General features: G+C 37.4%; 1 protein-coding gene across 1 annotated transcript; it reads left to right on the forward strand.

The window, feature by feature from the left end:
- Positions 1 to 1,281: 1,281 nt before the first annotated feature.
- slc35e3 (solute carrier family 35 member E3) lies at positions 1,282 to 9,418 on the forward strand. Its single transcript, XM_044343942.1, has 8 exons — positions 1,282 to 1,532; positions 2,837 to 3,298; positions 4,716 to 4,826; positions 4,926 to 4,985; positions 5,598 to 5,696; positions 5,963 to 6,045; positions 6,980 to 7,064; positions 7,161 to 9,418. Exons 2-8 carry the CDS (start codon positions 2,897 to 2,899, stop codon positions 7,260 to 7,262), a joined length of 942 nt encoding a protein of 313 aa, XP_044199877.1. The 5' UTR covers positions 1,282 to 1,532; positions 2,837 to 2,896; the 3' UTR covers positions 7,263 to 9,418.
- Positions 9,419 to 13,016: the final 3,598 nt, after the last annotated feature.

Raw genomic sequence — 13,016 nt, forward strand, 5'->3', positions numbered from 1 at the left:
TATGGTATGAAATTACAGGGTCTATGTCATGAATTCAGGACCATAAATGACTAATAATCTTTCATAAAATGGTTTATCTCTCCTCTTTGTGTGAGATGAATGTTATTTGTACATGATCCCTGACAAATAAATGTAATAAACTTGAACTTGTACAATTCCAACTTGTCTGTATAATAACAAAGTTAGTTGTTATAATCTGGATGTGACTTGAATTACCCAGAAAATTACTACATGAATATTAGGCCTTATATGTCCTTCTGATTGTTATTAACATGCACTTTTTGTCTCCTTCACAGCTTATTTTTATTCTGATTCATCAAAAATTAAAAAAAACCTTTATTTGTAATATTAATTCAAACATAAATACAACTTCTGTGTTTTTGCTTGTCGGATCAAATTTGTTGTAAAATCTTTAAGTCTATTTCATTCCTCTTTTTTTCTTCTTTCTAAACATAAACTGGTCTGCAGATGAAAAACATATCAGCCGTTTAATATGAGTGATTTTACAGCCACCATTAAGATTAATAGAATCTGATCTGTGTTTGATAATTTATTATATTTTCCTTCAGGGCAAAATTCCCCAAATTATTAAATGTGTGCTTGCAGCTGGAAAAAAAACACACTTAGTTTCTATCTTTAAATTCAGTAACTGTTTTGTTCAGACTATTTATTTTTTTACACGCTATAAAACAAACTGTGTGAGAAAAATGATGGTTTTATGACTGTTTTAAGGGCATATGTTGGGATTCAGAAGTGCAAATGAGCTACTTGGATCAAAATAAATAAATAAATAAATGAAAGAAAGAAAATATGTGAATATTTTCCCTTTATTTACATATTCACATAAATGAATTTCCTGCATTTATATTTAATGAAATTGGCTGTCGGGCCTTTTAAATTAATGGCAGCCAAGTGAAAAACAAACACTAATTAAAAATCACATTTTGTTTTCATTGATAAAGACTTCATACTTAATCAAAAATAAATATTGTTTATTCATTTTCAGCACGAAAGTATCATCTTTTACTGCCTTTTGCTTGATGGATGTTCAGTTCAAGCATCTTTTTAGGATAATATTGTAAATAAATTGAGTCATGCTATTATTGTATATCTGTAATTATCAGAAGATCCCTTCATTATGCACCAACCATGTAAATGATGGGATTTTACGACACATTTGTAAAATTGTGCAGTTATTTTCTGTGCAGAGTGAGTCATCTGTCTTCCAGTCCACTAGCAGCCGCTGTTGCTCCAAACACACACTTAAAACCGTGTTAAACACAGAGGAAACAGGAACACACTGGGCAGTTTTTAACCAGAAGAGAGCAGGAGTGAAGAAAATTCTCCAGGACAGGACAGCACCGGGGATTCCTCACTGCAGAGGCCGGGACCGGAGCTCCGAGCGCCGGGGAGAGACGCACACACACGGCCCGGTGAATCTCTGTCGGGGGTTTGTTTGCTCGGAGCCCGACAGACAGAGACTGACACAGGAGGGAGAAGCTGGGAGACTGATGGAAAGATGGAGACCCCAGGTAAACTTTTCTTGTTGCGTGGCAGAATGAGAGACACACAGACAGATAGAGAGACAGACAGATAGATAGATAGACAGGCAGAGAGAGAGACAGACAGAGAGACAGACAGGTCCGGTGTTGCAATGAATGAAGCCTTTATTCTTTGTTTTGGTTCAAATTGACTGACTGTGAGTGTAAACTAACAGCAACACCCACCATTTATGCTGTAATTTATAGTTTAACCTGCTTTAGTTCTTTATTACTGGCAGTTAAAGAGGAAAACTGAAGTTAAAATGACATGTAATCTACCTGAGTACAGTGGTGGTAAATAACTAAGTAACCTATTAAGTATAATGTTGAGGTACTTGTACTTTACTTGAGTATTTCCATGTGATGCTACTTTCTATATTTCAGAGGGAAATATTGTACTTTCTACTCCACTACATTTATTTGACAGCTTTAGTTACTTTTCACATGAAGATTTGACACAATGGATAATATAACAAGCTTTTAAAATACAACACATTGTTAAAGATGAAACCAGTGGTTTCCAACCTTTTTGTCTTTTGACGTCTTACAAAAAGCAGTGTGTAGTCGGGGTCACATTTCACATGTCTATGAGTTGTTAACAGCTCCACCAAATAGTGATTTTTCCCTCTAAACTTCTCACATGCTTTCATTTCAATAAATGTTCAAATGATCCAATATTTCAGCAAAAATCAAAGATTAGAGAAAAAGTCCAAAAACTGAAAACAGATTTGTGTATCAGAACTTTGTTTTTTCTTCTTTCCTCTCCCATTAATCATCTCACGACCCCTCAGATTTATCTGCTGACCCTTTGGAGGGCCTCGACCCCTAGGTTGGGAACCAGTGGACTAAACTAGCTAACTGTATATAAAGTAGTGTAAACTAGCTCCACCTCCAGCAGCTACAACAGTAACATGCTGCTCTAACACTGATGCTTCACTATTAATAATCTAATGATGTCATATATAATAATATATCAGTCAGAGGGACCAAACCACTACTTTTACTGCAGTACTTTAACTACATCAAGCTCATAATACTTATGTACTTTTACTGCAATACTTTAACTACATCAAGCTCATAATACTTATGTACTTTTACTGCAATACTTTAACTACATCAAGCTCATAATACTTATGTACTTTTACTGTAGTAGGGTTTTTATGCCATCCACTACCTTTCAGAGGCAAACATTACTTTTTATTTCACTACATTTATTTAACAGCTTTATCATGTTCGAGTATTATTTGTCTAAAGAGGATCTTTAACACTCATGTTCTCTCTGTTTTTTTTTGCAGTGTGAATAGCTAACTCTGCTAAGTTAAACAAGAAGCTAAGCTAAGCTACGTCCAGGAACCATGGCGGAGAGGCTGTTCAGTTTATCAGCCAACAGGCGCCTCATCGCCGGCCTGCTGGTTAACCTGCTGTCCTCCATCTGCATCGTCTTCATCAACAAGTGGATCTACGTACACTACGGCTTCCCCAACATGACCTTGACCCTCGTTCACTTCGTGGTCACCTGGTTGGGACTCTACGTCTGCCAAAAGATGGACATTTTCTCTCCAAAAAGCCTCCCGGTTCGCAGGATCGTGTGGTTGGCTCTGAGCTTCTGTGGGTTCGTGGCCTTCACCAACCTTTCGCTGCAGAACAACTCGATAGGAACGTACCAGCTGGCGAAAGCCATGACCACACCCGTCATCATCCTCATCCAGACCACCTACTACAAGAAGACCTTCTCCACCAAGATTAAACTGACTCTGGTGAGGAGAGCTTTAGTCATCTTCTCACTACAGCAAATCGATTAACAGAAAATTAATCATCAACTATTTAGATAATTGAATAATGGTTTGTCATTTTTCAAGCAAAAATGTGAAACATTAGCTGGTTTCTCAAATGTGATTCAGTGATTTTCTTTGTCATAGAACTGGTTTTCTTTGGGTTTTGGACTTTTGGTTGAACAAATCGAAACACATGAAGACATCAACTATGAACTTTGACTTCATAGTGGGCATTTTTCATTATTTTGTGACATTTTATAGACAAAAAAGATTAATTGAGAAGATAATTGTTAGTTGCAGCTGGCTAAAGGCGTGGCCACAACCCCAACCTGACGGGTCCTGAAAAAGTATCACATCTGTGGTGTTTTGTTGCATAAAGGCTGCAGGGTTTGGTTATTTTCAAATGCAATTTAGTAAGAAATTTCTCTCCTTCTCTCTCTAAATGTGCTGCTTGTCTGCATCCATGTGTTGAGTTCAAGTACATGTGCAATGTCCAGTGAGAGGAAGGAAAGAGGGCAGAGTTTAGCTAACGTTTTTCATTAGCTTAGCAAGTTACTGGTCAATAATGGATGAAAAATATGAGAAAAAGCTAAAATACATCTTTCAGTCATCAGGTTCAGCCAAGTCTGGTCTTATAGGGCTTTTTTTGTTTTATTCAAGTCTGGCGACACTGATTCCTCTCAACTATTAAAAAAAAAAACTTTTCTGAAACAAGCTCTGGAATGAAAGATTCCTCTGCTCTCAAAGAGGGTTTACGTGCACGGGGAGTAATCTGATTACATTTTAGGGTTGAAGGCTTCTGCGGGAGGTTTCTGAGCTCTGCTATGAATGAATGAATGCACAAAGTTGGAAAAATATTCATCACTAAGCAGAAAAAACATCAATGAAGCCTTTTCTGTGCCGGCCAATGGAAAAGTGGGCAGGGCGAGTCGAGCGTTCTTGTTAATGACGACAAGATTTATTACCTGAATGTAGCTGCTGTAACCTTATTATTAATAACTCTAGACCTGCAATGATTAATAGATTAGTGGTTTAACAGAAAATTAATCTGTAACTAACTTGATAATTGAGTTATGGTTGTATTCTTTTTTTTTTAAGCATAAACACCAAATATTCAGTGTTTGCAGCTTCTCAAATGTGAAAAGTTTAAGATTTTTTGTGTCATACAGACTGAAAAAACTAAATATTTTGGGTTTTGGACATTTGAAGACGTCGCCTTGTAATAATCAAGATTAATTGGTAATAAAAATGTTCTTGAGAAGAATTGAAATGTTCCTTGTTGGGAGGTTTCTGGGCTGTTGGAGAAGTTTTCACAGTTCATTGAGGTGTCCATTAGTTTTCAGGAAAGATGTTGTCTAGTTTCTCTGTAATTTATCTCTCTCTCTCTCTCTCTCTCCAGGTGCCCATAACATTAGGAGTGATATTGAACTCGTACTATGACGTGCGGTTCAACGTTCTGGGGACGGTGTTCGCGTCGCTCGGTGTCCTGGTGACATCTCTGTACCAAGTGGTGAGTAAATCTACACGCTGAAATAAAACTTCTCAGAGAAAGACAACGTGGTTTCTGTGAAATTGACAGGAATAAAATAAATCTATCTCTCTTCCTCAGTGGGTGGGAGCTAAACAACATGAGCTCCAGGTGAACTCCATGCAGCTTCTGTACTATCAGGTATGACTTAATCAATAAAGACTGTTGATAGTGTGACTGTAACAGTAAATGCAGGGAAATGCTAGCATGATATTGCTAGAGAGCCACGCCTTTACTGTTGTGGGTTAAAAGTTTTGAGAGCAGAGACACATCATTGGCTCATCATCCATCTGCAGTTCTGATGTTTTTAAAATGCAGCGTTGACATATCAAGGAGAAGGAGCATGTTTACCCCTTAAACTTTACTCAAAAAACCAGCCAGTGTCTTCTGGGTCATTTCAAGTCTTGATTGGTTTGTTTGTAGACGTGGGTCATAGCAGCAGTCGCACTGTGAGAATTTGGTCTTAAATTTCTGATACAGTCAGAGTTCGGCCTCAAGCTGTCTTTGATCACCAAAGCTCCAAATCGTCCATCGGTGGACGAGTCTTTTGATTGACAAGTAAAGATTTGACCTTTCATGATTGTCAACTTTCGTCTCAGACAGCCCAAAGTCGAACAGTGTAAAGGAGCAACCGTTGCACACTGTGTTGTTAAATTAAAAAGGTCCTGAAGAGCTTGCTAACTGTCAGTTAGCAAACATGGTAGCTTGTTAGCTGCTGTCTCTGTGATGTTAACACAGCGATTGTCCTGTCAGGCTCCTCTGTCATCAGGCTTCCTGCTCTGCATTGTTCCTCTGTTTGAGCCGCTGACCGGAGACGGAGGAATATTTGGATCCTGGTCTCTGCCTGCTCTGGTCAGATTCAACATCACACACACACACACACACACACACACACACACACACACACACACACACACACACTGTTGCTGCCAGCTCCACAGTGTGCGGTTGAGCAGAAGGATTTTGTGAAAATATCTGTGTAATTGCAAATTTGATGACTAATATTGAGATTGTGAATTATTCTTACCATTATTGTGTATATCCATTAAACTCTAAGCTTTTATTGGCCTGAGTCTGTCATGTTGCCATGATAACGGTGTTGTGCTCTCGTCTCCTAGGTGACGGTTCTGTTCTCAGGCGTGGTGGCGTTCCTGGTCAACCTGTCCATCTACTGGATCATCGGAAACACCTCGGCTGTCACGTATCCTCAAACATACAGGCGCCCCAAAGAGACCCCCGGGGGTCTAAAGGGTGTTTCAGGGGTGAATAGAAGGGTTCAGGGGGTTGAGGAGGGGGTTTCCAGGTCTGTAAGGTTCCAGGTCATCAAGGACGTCAGGGCTTCTTTAGAAGGTTCACGTTTTTGGGGCTGGTTAAATTTAAGGGGTTTCAGCCGTCTTCTTGAGAAGGTTTTAGGGCTTTATGAAGAGCTTTTTTGGTCTTTTAAAATAGATTTTTAGAACTTCTTGATGAGGTCTCTGGTCTTCTTAAGAGGTTTTCAGGGGATTTAAGGCGTTTGATGGTTTCTTTTGGGGTGTTCTAGTCTTTGGTTGTCTTGGAGGTTTGAGGGCTTTCTGAGGTGCTTTCTAGACTTGTCGGAAGTGTTTCCGGATTTCTCGAGAGGTCTTTGGCGCACTTGGAAGAGGTTTTCAGGGGATTTAAGGAGTTTAAAGGGTTCTTGTTCTTGCAAGGTCTCTTGAGGGTTTTTTTGTTTTCTTGGGGAGGTTGGAGGGCTCTCTGAAGACCTTTTCAGTCTTGTTGAAGTGGTTTCAGAACTTCTTAAGAAGGTTTCTTTGGTTCTTGTGGGAGTCTTTTATTTTCTTGGATGATTGAGGTGCTTCTTAGTCTTTCAGAATGTCTTTTGTGGTTCTTCATGGGATTTGCTCTTGTTGGGGAGGTCTGGGGTCTTTGTAATCTTGTTGATGGGGTTTAAGAACTGCTTTTAGAAGGTCTTTGGTCTCCATGAAGAGGTTTCTGGTGGATGTAATTGAATTAAGGGTTCCTGGAGGTCCTGAGGAAATTATTTTAGGTATTAGATTCATTTATTTTGGATAAAAATCCAAACTGATTTCACTCTGACGATCTTCTCTTCAGGTGGGTTTCGTATTTGTTGTTGTTCTCTTGACTCTCGTCCGCAGCTACAACATGTTTGGTCACTTTAAATTCTGCATCACTCTGATTGGAGGATACCTGATCTTCCAGGACCCATTGTCACTCAACCAGGTGAGTCTTCTTGTGCTGCTCTGATGATTCAAACCAGCAACCCTCCGGTTACAATCCCTCATGTTTCTACCCATCTTCTTCCTGTCTCACTCTCAGGCTTTGGGGATCCTTTGTACTCTGGCAGGTATTCTGTCTTACACTCACATCAAACTGGCTGAACAGGAGGAGGGGAAGAGCCGCCTGGCCCAGAGACCGTAGGCTGACTCACCTGTCAATCAACTGCATGGACTGCCTACAGCGTGACCGGCTGCAGAGATCTCTTTATATATACATTTTATTTTATTATAAGTATTTTTTTAGCAGAGTAAAAGACTTTCATCGTGATTTCCTGAAAGGATTTAAGTGGGTACGACACAACAAGACATCCTCTGCTCGTCATGCTCTTCCCTCGCTCCTTTGCTCATCAACACTGATGATTTACGTTTTTAAGGGAAACTGAAGTTCGTTAAATCCGGCAGCTCGACTTTAAGCTCAGCCACTGAAGGGAAAACGAGAAGCTGTGTTAACTTCATGAAACTAAAAACCAGAAGCATCAGACGAGACATCTTTTTTTTGTTTACACGATTTTAAAGCAGATAAAACATGCGCAACTTTTTTTTTGTTCAAACAGCTTTTAGACAAGACGGATGAAGGAGGTCACATTCAGCATCGTTTCTTCCCATAATTCCCTGCTGCTGTTTGTGTCTTGCTGTCGACGGGGACTGGATGACAGTTGAGTAATCGATCAAAAGGAGACTGCAGGTTAAAGGAGCGGCGTTAAAGGACTATGATGGAGCGTCTCAACGGCTACAGTCATGTTTTATTGAGATAGGCAACAAAACCTCATTTGCTGTTGGAGGCAGACAATGAAAACACTATATTAATAGAAATGACATTAGTAAAATAACGATAGTAATATTTCCTGCTAGTTCTGTCCGTCCAGCAGAAAAGAATGGCAGCTCAAACCCACTCCCAAAACCAAATGTTTCTACATCATCTTTCATGTGTTTCTGCTCTTTGACGCTCAGACAAGCTGCACTGTTTGTTGGAAAATGTCCAGATTTATGACAGTAGACATGAAGGTAGAATCTATCGAGGCTGATTTGTTGAAGAAACTTTTAGCTTAAATCAAATCAGATCAGATCTATAAAGGCTTTGTCAATGTGTTTGCTTTAAAGTGACAGTGAAATTAGACGGCAGTGGAATTAATGTTAATTACCAAATAATTAAGGTAACTTAACCTTTAATAACCTCTTGGCTGCATCATTCAAAACATCCAAACATAGAAAATAATGCAATACAAACAACTTTATTAATCCCACTAGGGGCAATTTGTTTGGAGCACACAACACAATAACGCACAAACAAACAAATTAGTAATATAATAAATAACACACAAGAGGAATTAAAAAAAAAAAACACCAAGGAGCCTTATGTGGAATAAAAAAATCCATAAATAAGCTTGATAAATAAGTAAAACAGATGAAAAATGGAAAGAATAGGCTGTCTATTGTATTATTATTTGGCAAAAAAAAACCCCAGATGGCCTGTGTTTAAATCGTCATTTACACACAAATCCAAATCTCTCCTCAAACGTACATCAACGCTGACGTGGAACAACAGTTAAACTACGTGTCGTCAAGCTGTCTCCATATATTATACCAACAAACAGCTGCCAACCGATCAACCAGTATTATCCACCACTGCTGTGTATTCATACACACTGTTGAGCCTAATTATTAATAACTTTGCCTTTCATTTTTTTTACACTCCTGCTCTGTGTTTGATTCATTCAGTGTGAATGAGCCTTTTAAACAGAACAGATGGGTCAAACAGTAGAAATGGCGACAATGTGGGTTTATAATCTTTTTTTTTTTTTTTTAATTGTCAGTGATTAAATAGATTTTTCTTGTGTTTTAAGGTCTACAACATTTCAAGTGTCTAGTTTCAGGCTGCTTTTAGTCTCATTCAGTATTACTTTAATTATTATTTTTATTTTATTTGCAACAGTTTTTGACAGAACTTGTTGAATTTTGATGATTCAGTCGCTGAACTGGAATTTCTACGATTTTATTATTTGTATTTTGGTGAAAACATTTCAGATTCCAGGAGGCGGCTCTGCTCTGCTGCCGTGGTCGCTGTGCAGACGGGTTAAATGTGCAGGAGGTCAAAGTTCAGCTGAGATCTGTCGTGTGTTTAATCAGAAGGTCGTTTTACAGTCTGTGATGTACGTTCAGCCTCGCCGCATGTAGTCTGACTGCACCGTGGCAGAGATCCAAACAGAGCGCGCTCAGTAGCTTTCACTATTTTAATTTCACTTTACCGTGTTGAACATGTTCAGTCTGCTGAATAAAAAAACTGATTTTGTGATTTTACAGGTGTTTGGATTGTTTCTCTGCTGATTGACCGTTTCCATGGTTACAGACATGTATGTAATAGTAATCCTACTTGCATAAAAGTATAAAGGTGTTATTGGCAAAATGTACTTAAAGCATCAAAAGTAATGTGCAAAATTACAACATTTTACTGTCGTAGCTGGTCAGTGATTGAAACTACTTGATACAGTTTGGTAGTGTGCTCCAGTGGTTCCCAACTTATGGTTCATGCCCCTCAGAAAGGTCACAAGGTAAATCTGTGGTGTCGTTAATGAGCTGATGTGATATGCTACACATCTTAGTACTCATTTTTTTGTCACCTTATTTAATATATTTGATATTTATACTTAATATAATGTTTGATATATATCATCTTTAATCTTTAACAATGCACTGTATTATAAAAAGCTTTGTTTTTTTGGTTTTTACACAATATTTTATTGAATTTTCAAGAAAATAATATAATATAAAAAGACAAATGACAGTAGTGAAAGATTATAACATCACAAATCCTAAGAGGTGAAAAGATAAAGAGCATGGCATGTAAACATCTCAAAGCTTGGATACATTAAATGGATCAGGGACTAAACAATTAATGTAAAGCAGTAAAATACCCAGGAGTTTTTGAACATGTTAAATCCTAATTTGTAAAGTGAGTACTGTATAGTAGGGTAAAAAAAATACAATATTCCTCTCTGAAATGTCGTTGAGTAGAGGTTTAAAATGAAAACACTCAAGTACAAGTACCTAAAAATGTACGTCAGTACAGCACTTGAGTGAATGTACTCAGTTTATTTCCACCACTGCAGACGTGTTTGGTGTTTAACTGCAGGCCTTAAACTTTGAGATGTTCGTTCTGAGTTAAACTGCAACAAGTCAGCAAAAGCTGTAGAAACCTGTCGTACAGAATGTGAACATGGTTTCATTTCTTATAACCACACCTGAAATGTAGTTTCCCTGTGAACAGCTCTTCTGTGTAGCTTTCCTGTGGCTCTGGACTGAGCTCTCAGTGCAACTGTACGTGTGTGTGTGTGTCCATACTGTGTCAACAAAGCTACAAAAGCAGCTCTGTTCACACACACACACACACACACACACACACACACGCTCTAAAAGTTTTCAGGGAGGAATCGACAAATGAACGAATGAGTGGAAATAGTGTTCGTTTAAAAATATTTGTCGTCTCCTGAGGAGGAAAATGTGAGAGCTGTTGGTAAAATAAACTCACAAAGAATCTGTTCTAGTTTAGTCTAAACTGTTTTAATGTCAGTTAAGCTGCATTAGTTCAGTTTGGTTTGATTTACCACTTTAATAAATTAGATCAGTGCAGCAGCTTAGTTGTTTAATGAAGTTAAATTCTCTAATTTTGTTATAATACTGAACAACAATACTTCTGGTACTTCTACTACTGTTTGGATGGACGTATAGCAGCTGGACTATAAAGCAGGAAGCTGGAGGCAGATGTTCGGTGCAGACCAACCAGATGTTTATTTCACCCATAATGAAGACACAGTACAACAGTCATTAAGTACTGTGGACCACAAACAGCATGTGATCCTGACAGCAGCAGTGCTTGATGGATACTGGCAGCCTTATATAGCCTGCCACTGGTAACGACCTGGACCCCTACCACAGTACAGGGAAATCTGCCCCTCCCCTAACATCAAAACTACACAAAAACAACAAATACATTAAAATACATTTATACTACACCCATGTCAAATAGTTAACCTAATCTAGATGTATGCTGCACATTATAATAGAATCATAGAAAACCTGAACAGCAGATTAAAGTACATTAACACCCCTACACTAATTACTACATGGTATCTCCCGGAACCTTTAAATTGGTGCTCAGGGAGCCTGGGGACTCTTCTAACCTGAACACCCTGGAGAGGAGACACAACAGAGGTAAGTGATCTACATAAACATTACACATTATATCATTACACAATCAAGCCACAGTTCGCTATATTCAATCCACCATCGTTTTGGCAAAGTTTGTACCACAATGAGCTCGTTATGTTGAAGTAACCAAACTAGCCTCACTGAGTGCATATGTCTGTCTCCACAGGTTCGGCCTTCAATCAGTTCCAGCTGAGGCAGCTACAGGACACACATCATTAATATATGCAACAATCTCATTAAAAAAAAACATTCAACCCTTCAAGCTTGTGCCTCATTATTTTTAGCAGTACTGTATGCAAATTATGCTACAAAATACTGGTAATGAAGAGGAGCTTCATTACAGTCAGTGGTAGAGGAAGTATTCAGATCTGTACTTATGTAAAAATGGTATTATTGCAATATAAAAACACTCCATTACAAGTTAAAGTCCTGCATTGTTAATTGAGTAAAACTACATTAGTATTATTAGCAAAATGAACCAAAAAAGTATCAAAAGTACTCATAATGCAGAAAAATGGATGTACTACTTTATATATTATGTATATTACACTGTAAGACAATTATTGCTCATACATTAATGTGTAAGTAGCATTTTACTGTTGTACTTGGTTGAGGTGGAGCTAGCTTTTTTTTTTTTTTACTATATTGTGTATGTACTTTAATCAATAATAATGTATCATGTTTTATAATCAGAATCAGCTTTATTGGCCAATTATGTTTGCTCATATAATGAATTTAACTGTGGTTTCTTGTGGCTCTCAACGTATTTACACTCAACAGTGTTCAGGAAGAGACACAATGGACATAAACAAGTATGTGAAAAATAGATACATACATACAGAAACAACAAATAAACAACAACATAAATATTGAATGAGTGAAAAAGAGTTAAGTTACTTTATATACATAAAGTAGAGGGTTATGTACAGTCTGCTTAAATATATATTTAACAGTAATGGATGATACATGTTATTGCATATCTTGTATTTTAAAGAAACTAATATGAATATTTATAATTTGTAGGTACATTTTTGTGTTGCGGCACCAATCGCTAAAGTAACAAAATCTGTCAAATTAATGCAGCGCTGTAAAAAGTAAAATATTTTCCTCTGTGGTGGAGTTGAAGTATAAAGTAGCATCAAATGGAAATATTCAAGTAAAGTACAAGTACCTCAAATTTGTATTTAAGTACAGTACTTGAATAAATGTACTTCCTCCCAGCACTGCATATACTATTATCTGTATATAGAATTATCTGTAACTACTGTAAACATACCAGTGGTAGAAAAAGTAAAGTATCAAAAGTAAAAGTACTCTTCATGCAGACTGTCTTCTTTTAGAGTGTTATTATAATATATTATATTGTTTGTTTTTATCACTAACAAATACATGTTAGAACATTTTAATGTTGTAGTTTATCGCTGTGGTGCCAATTTTAGATACTTTAATAGTAATAGTACTGCATCATATTACCTAAGTGTATCATATGATTTTTAAAATAATAACAATGCACTTCATTCATGGAGCACCTTTCACACAAAGTGCATAGTGAAAAAAAATATTTAAGGAACAGTTAGAATATTAAAATATATCATTTTAAGTAAAATCTTCATCTGAAAAGTATCTAAAGCTGTCAAATAAATGTAGTGGAGTAGAAAGTACAATATTTCCCTGTGAAATGTAATGGAGT

Source organism: Thunnus albacares, chromosome 23 (assembly GCF_914725855.1).
Source record: "Thunnus albacares chromosome 23, fThuAlb1.1, whole genome shotgun sequence".
NCBI classification, from domain to species: Eukaryota; Metazoa; Chordata; class Actinopteri; order Scombriformes; family Scombridae; genus Thunnus; species Thunnus albacares.

What these genes read in the sequence shown, in the direction of transcription:
- slc35e3 (XM_044343942.1), top strand. Translation starts at nt 2,897, where the DNA reads ATGGCGGAGAGGCTGTTCAGTTTATCAGCCAACAGGCGCCTCATCGCC. An exon ending in CCTGGTCTCTGCCTGCTCTG is followed by an intron (nt 5,697 to 5,962) that starts GTCAGATTCAAC and finishes CTCGTCTCCTAG; the next exon opens with GTGACGGTTCTGTTCTCAGG. An exon ending in GGAAACACCTCGGCTGTCAC is followed by an intron (nt 6,046 to 6,979) that starts GTATCCTCAAAC and finishes TCTCGTCCGCAG; the next exon opens with CTACAACATGTTTGGTCACT.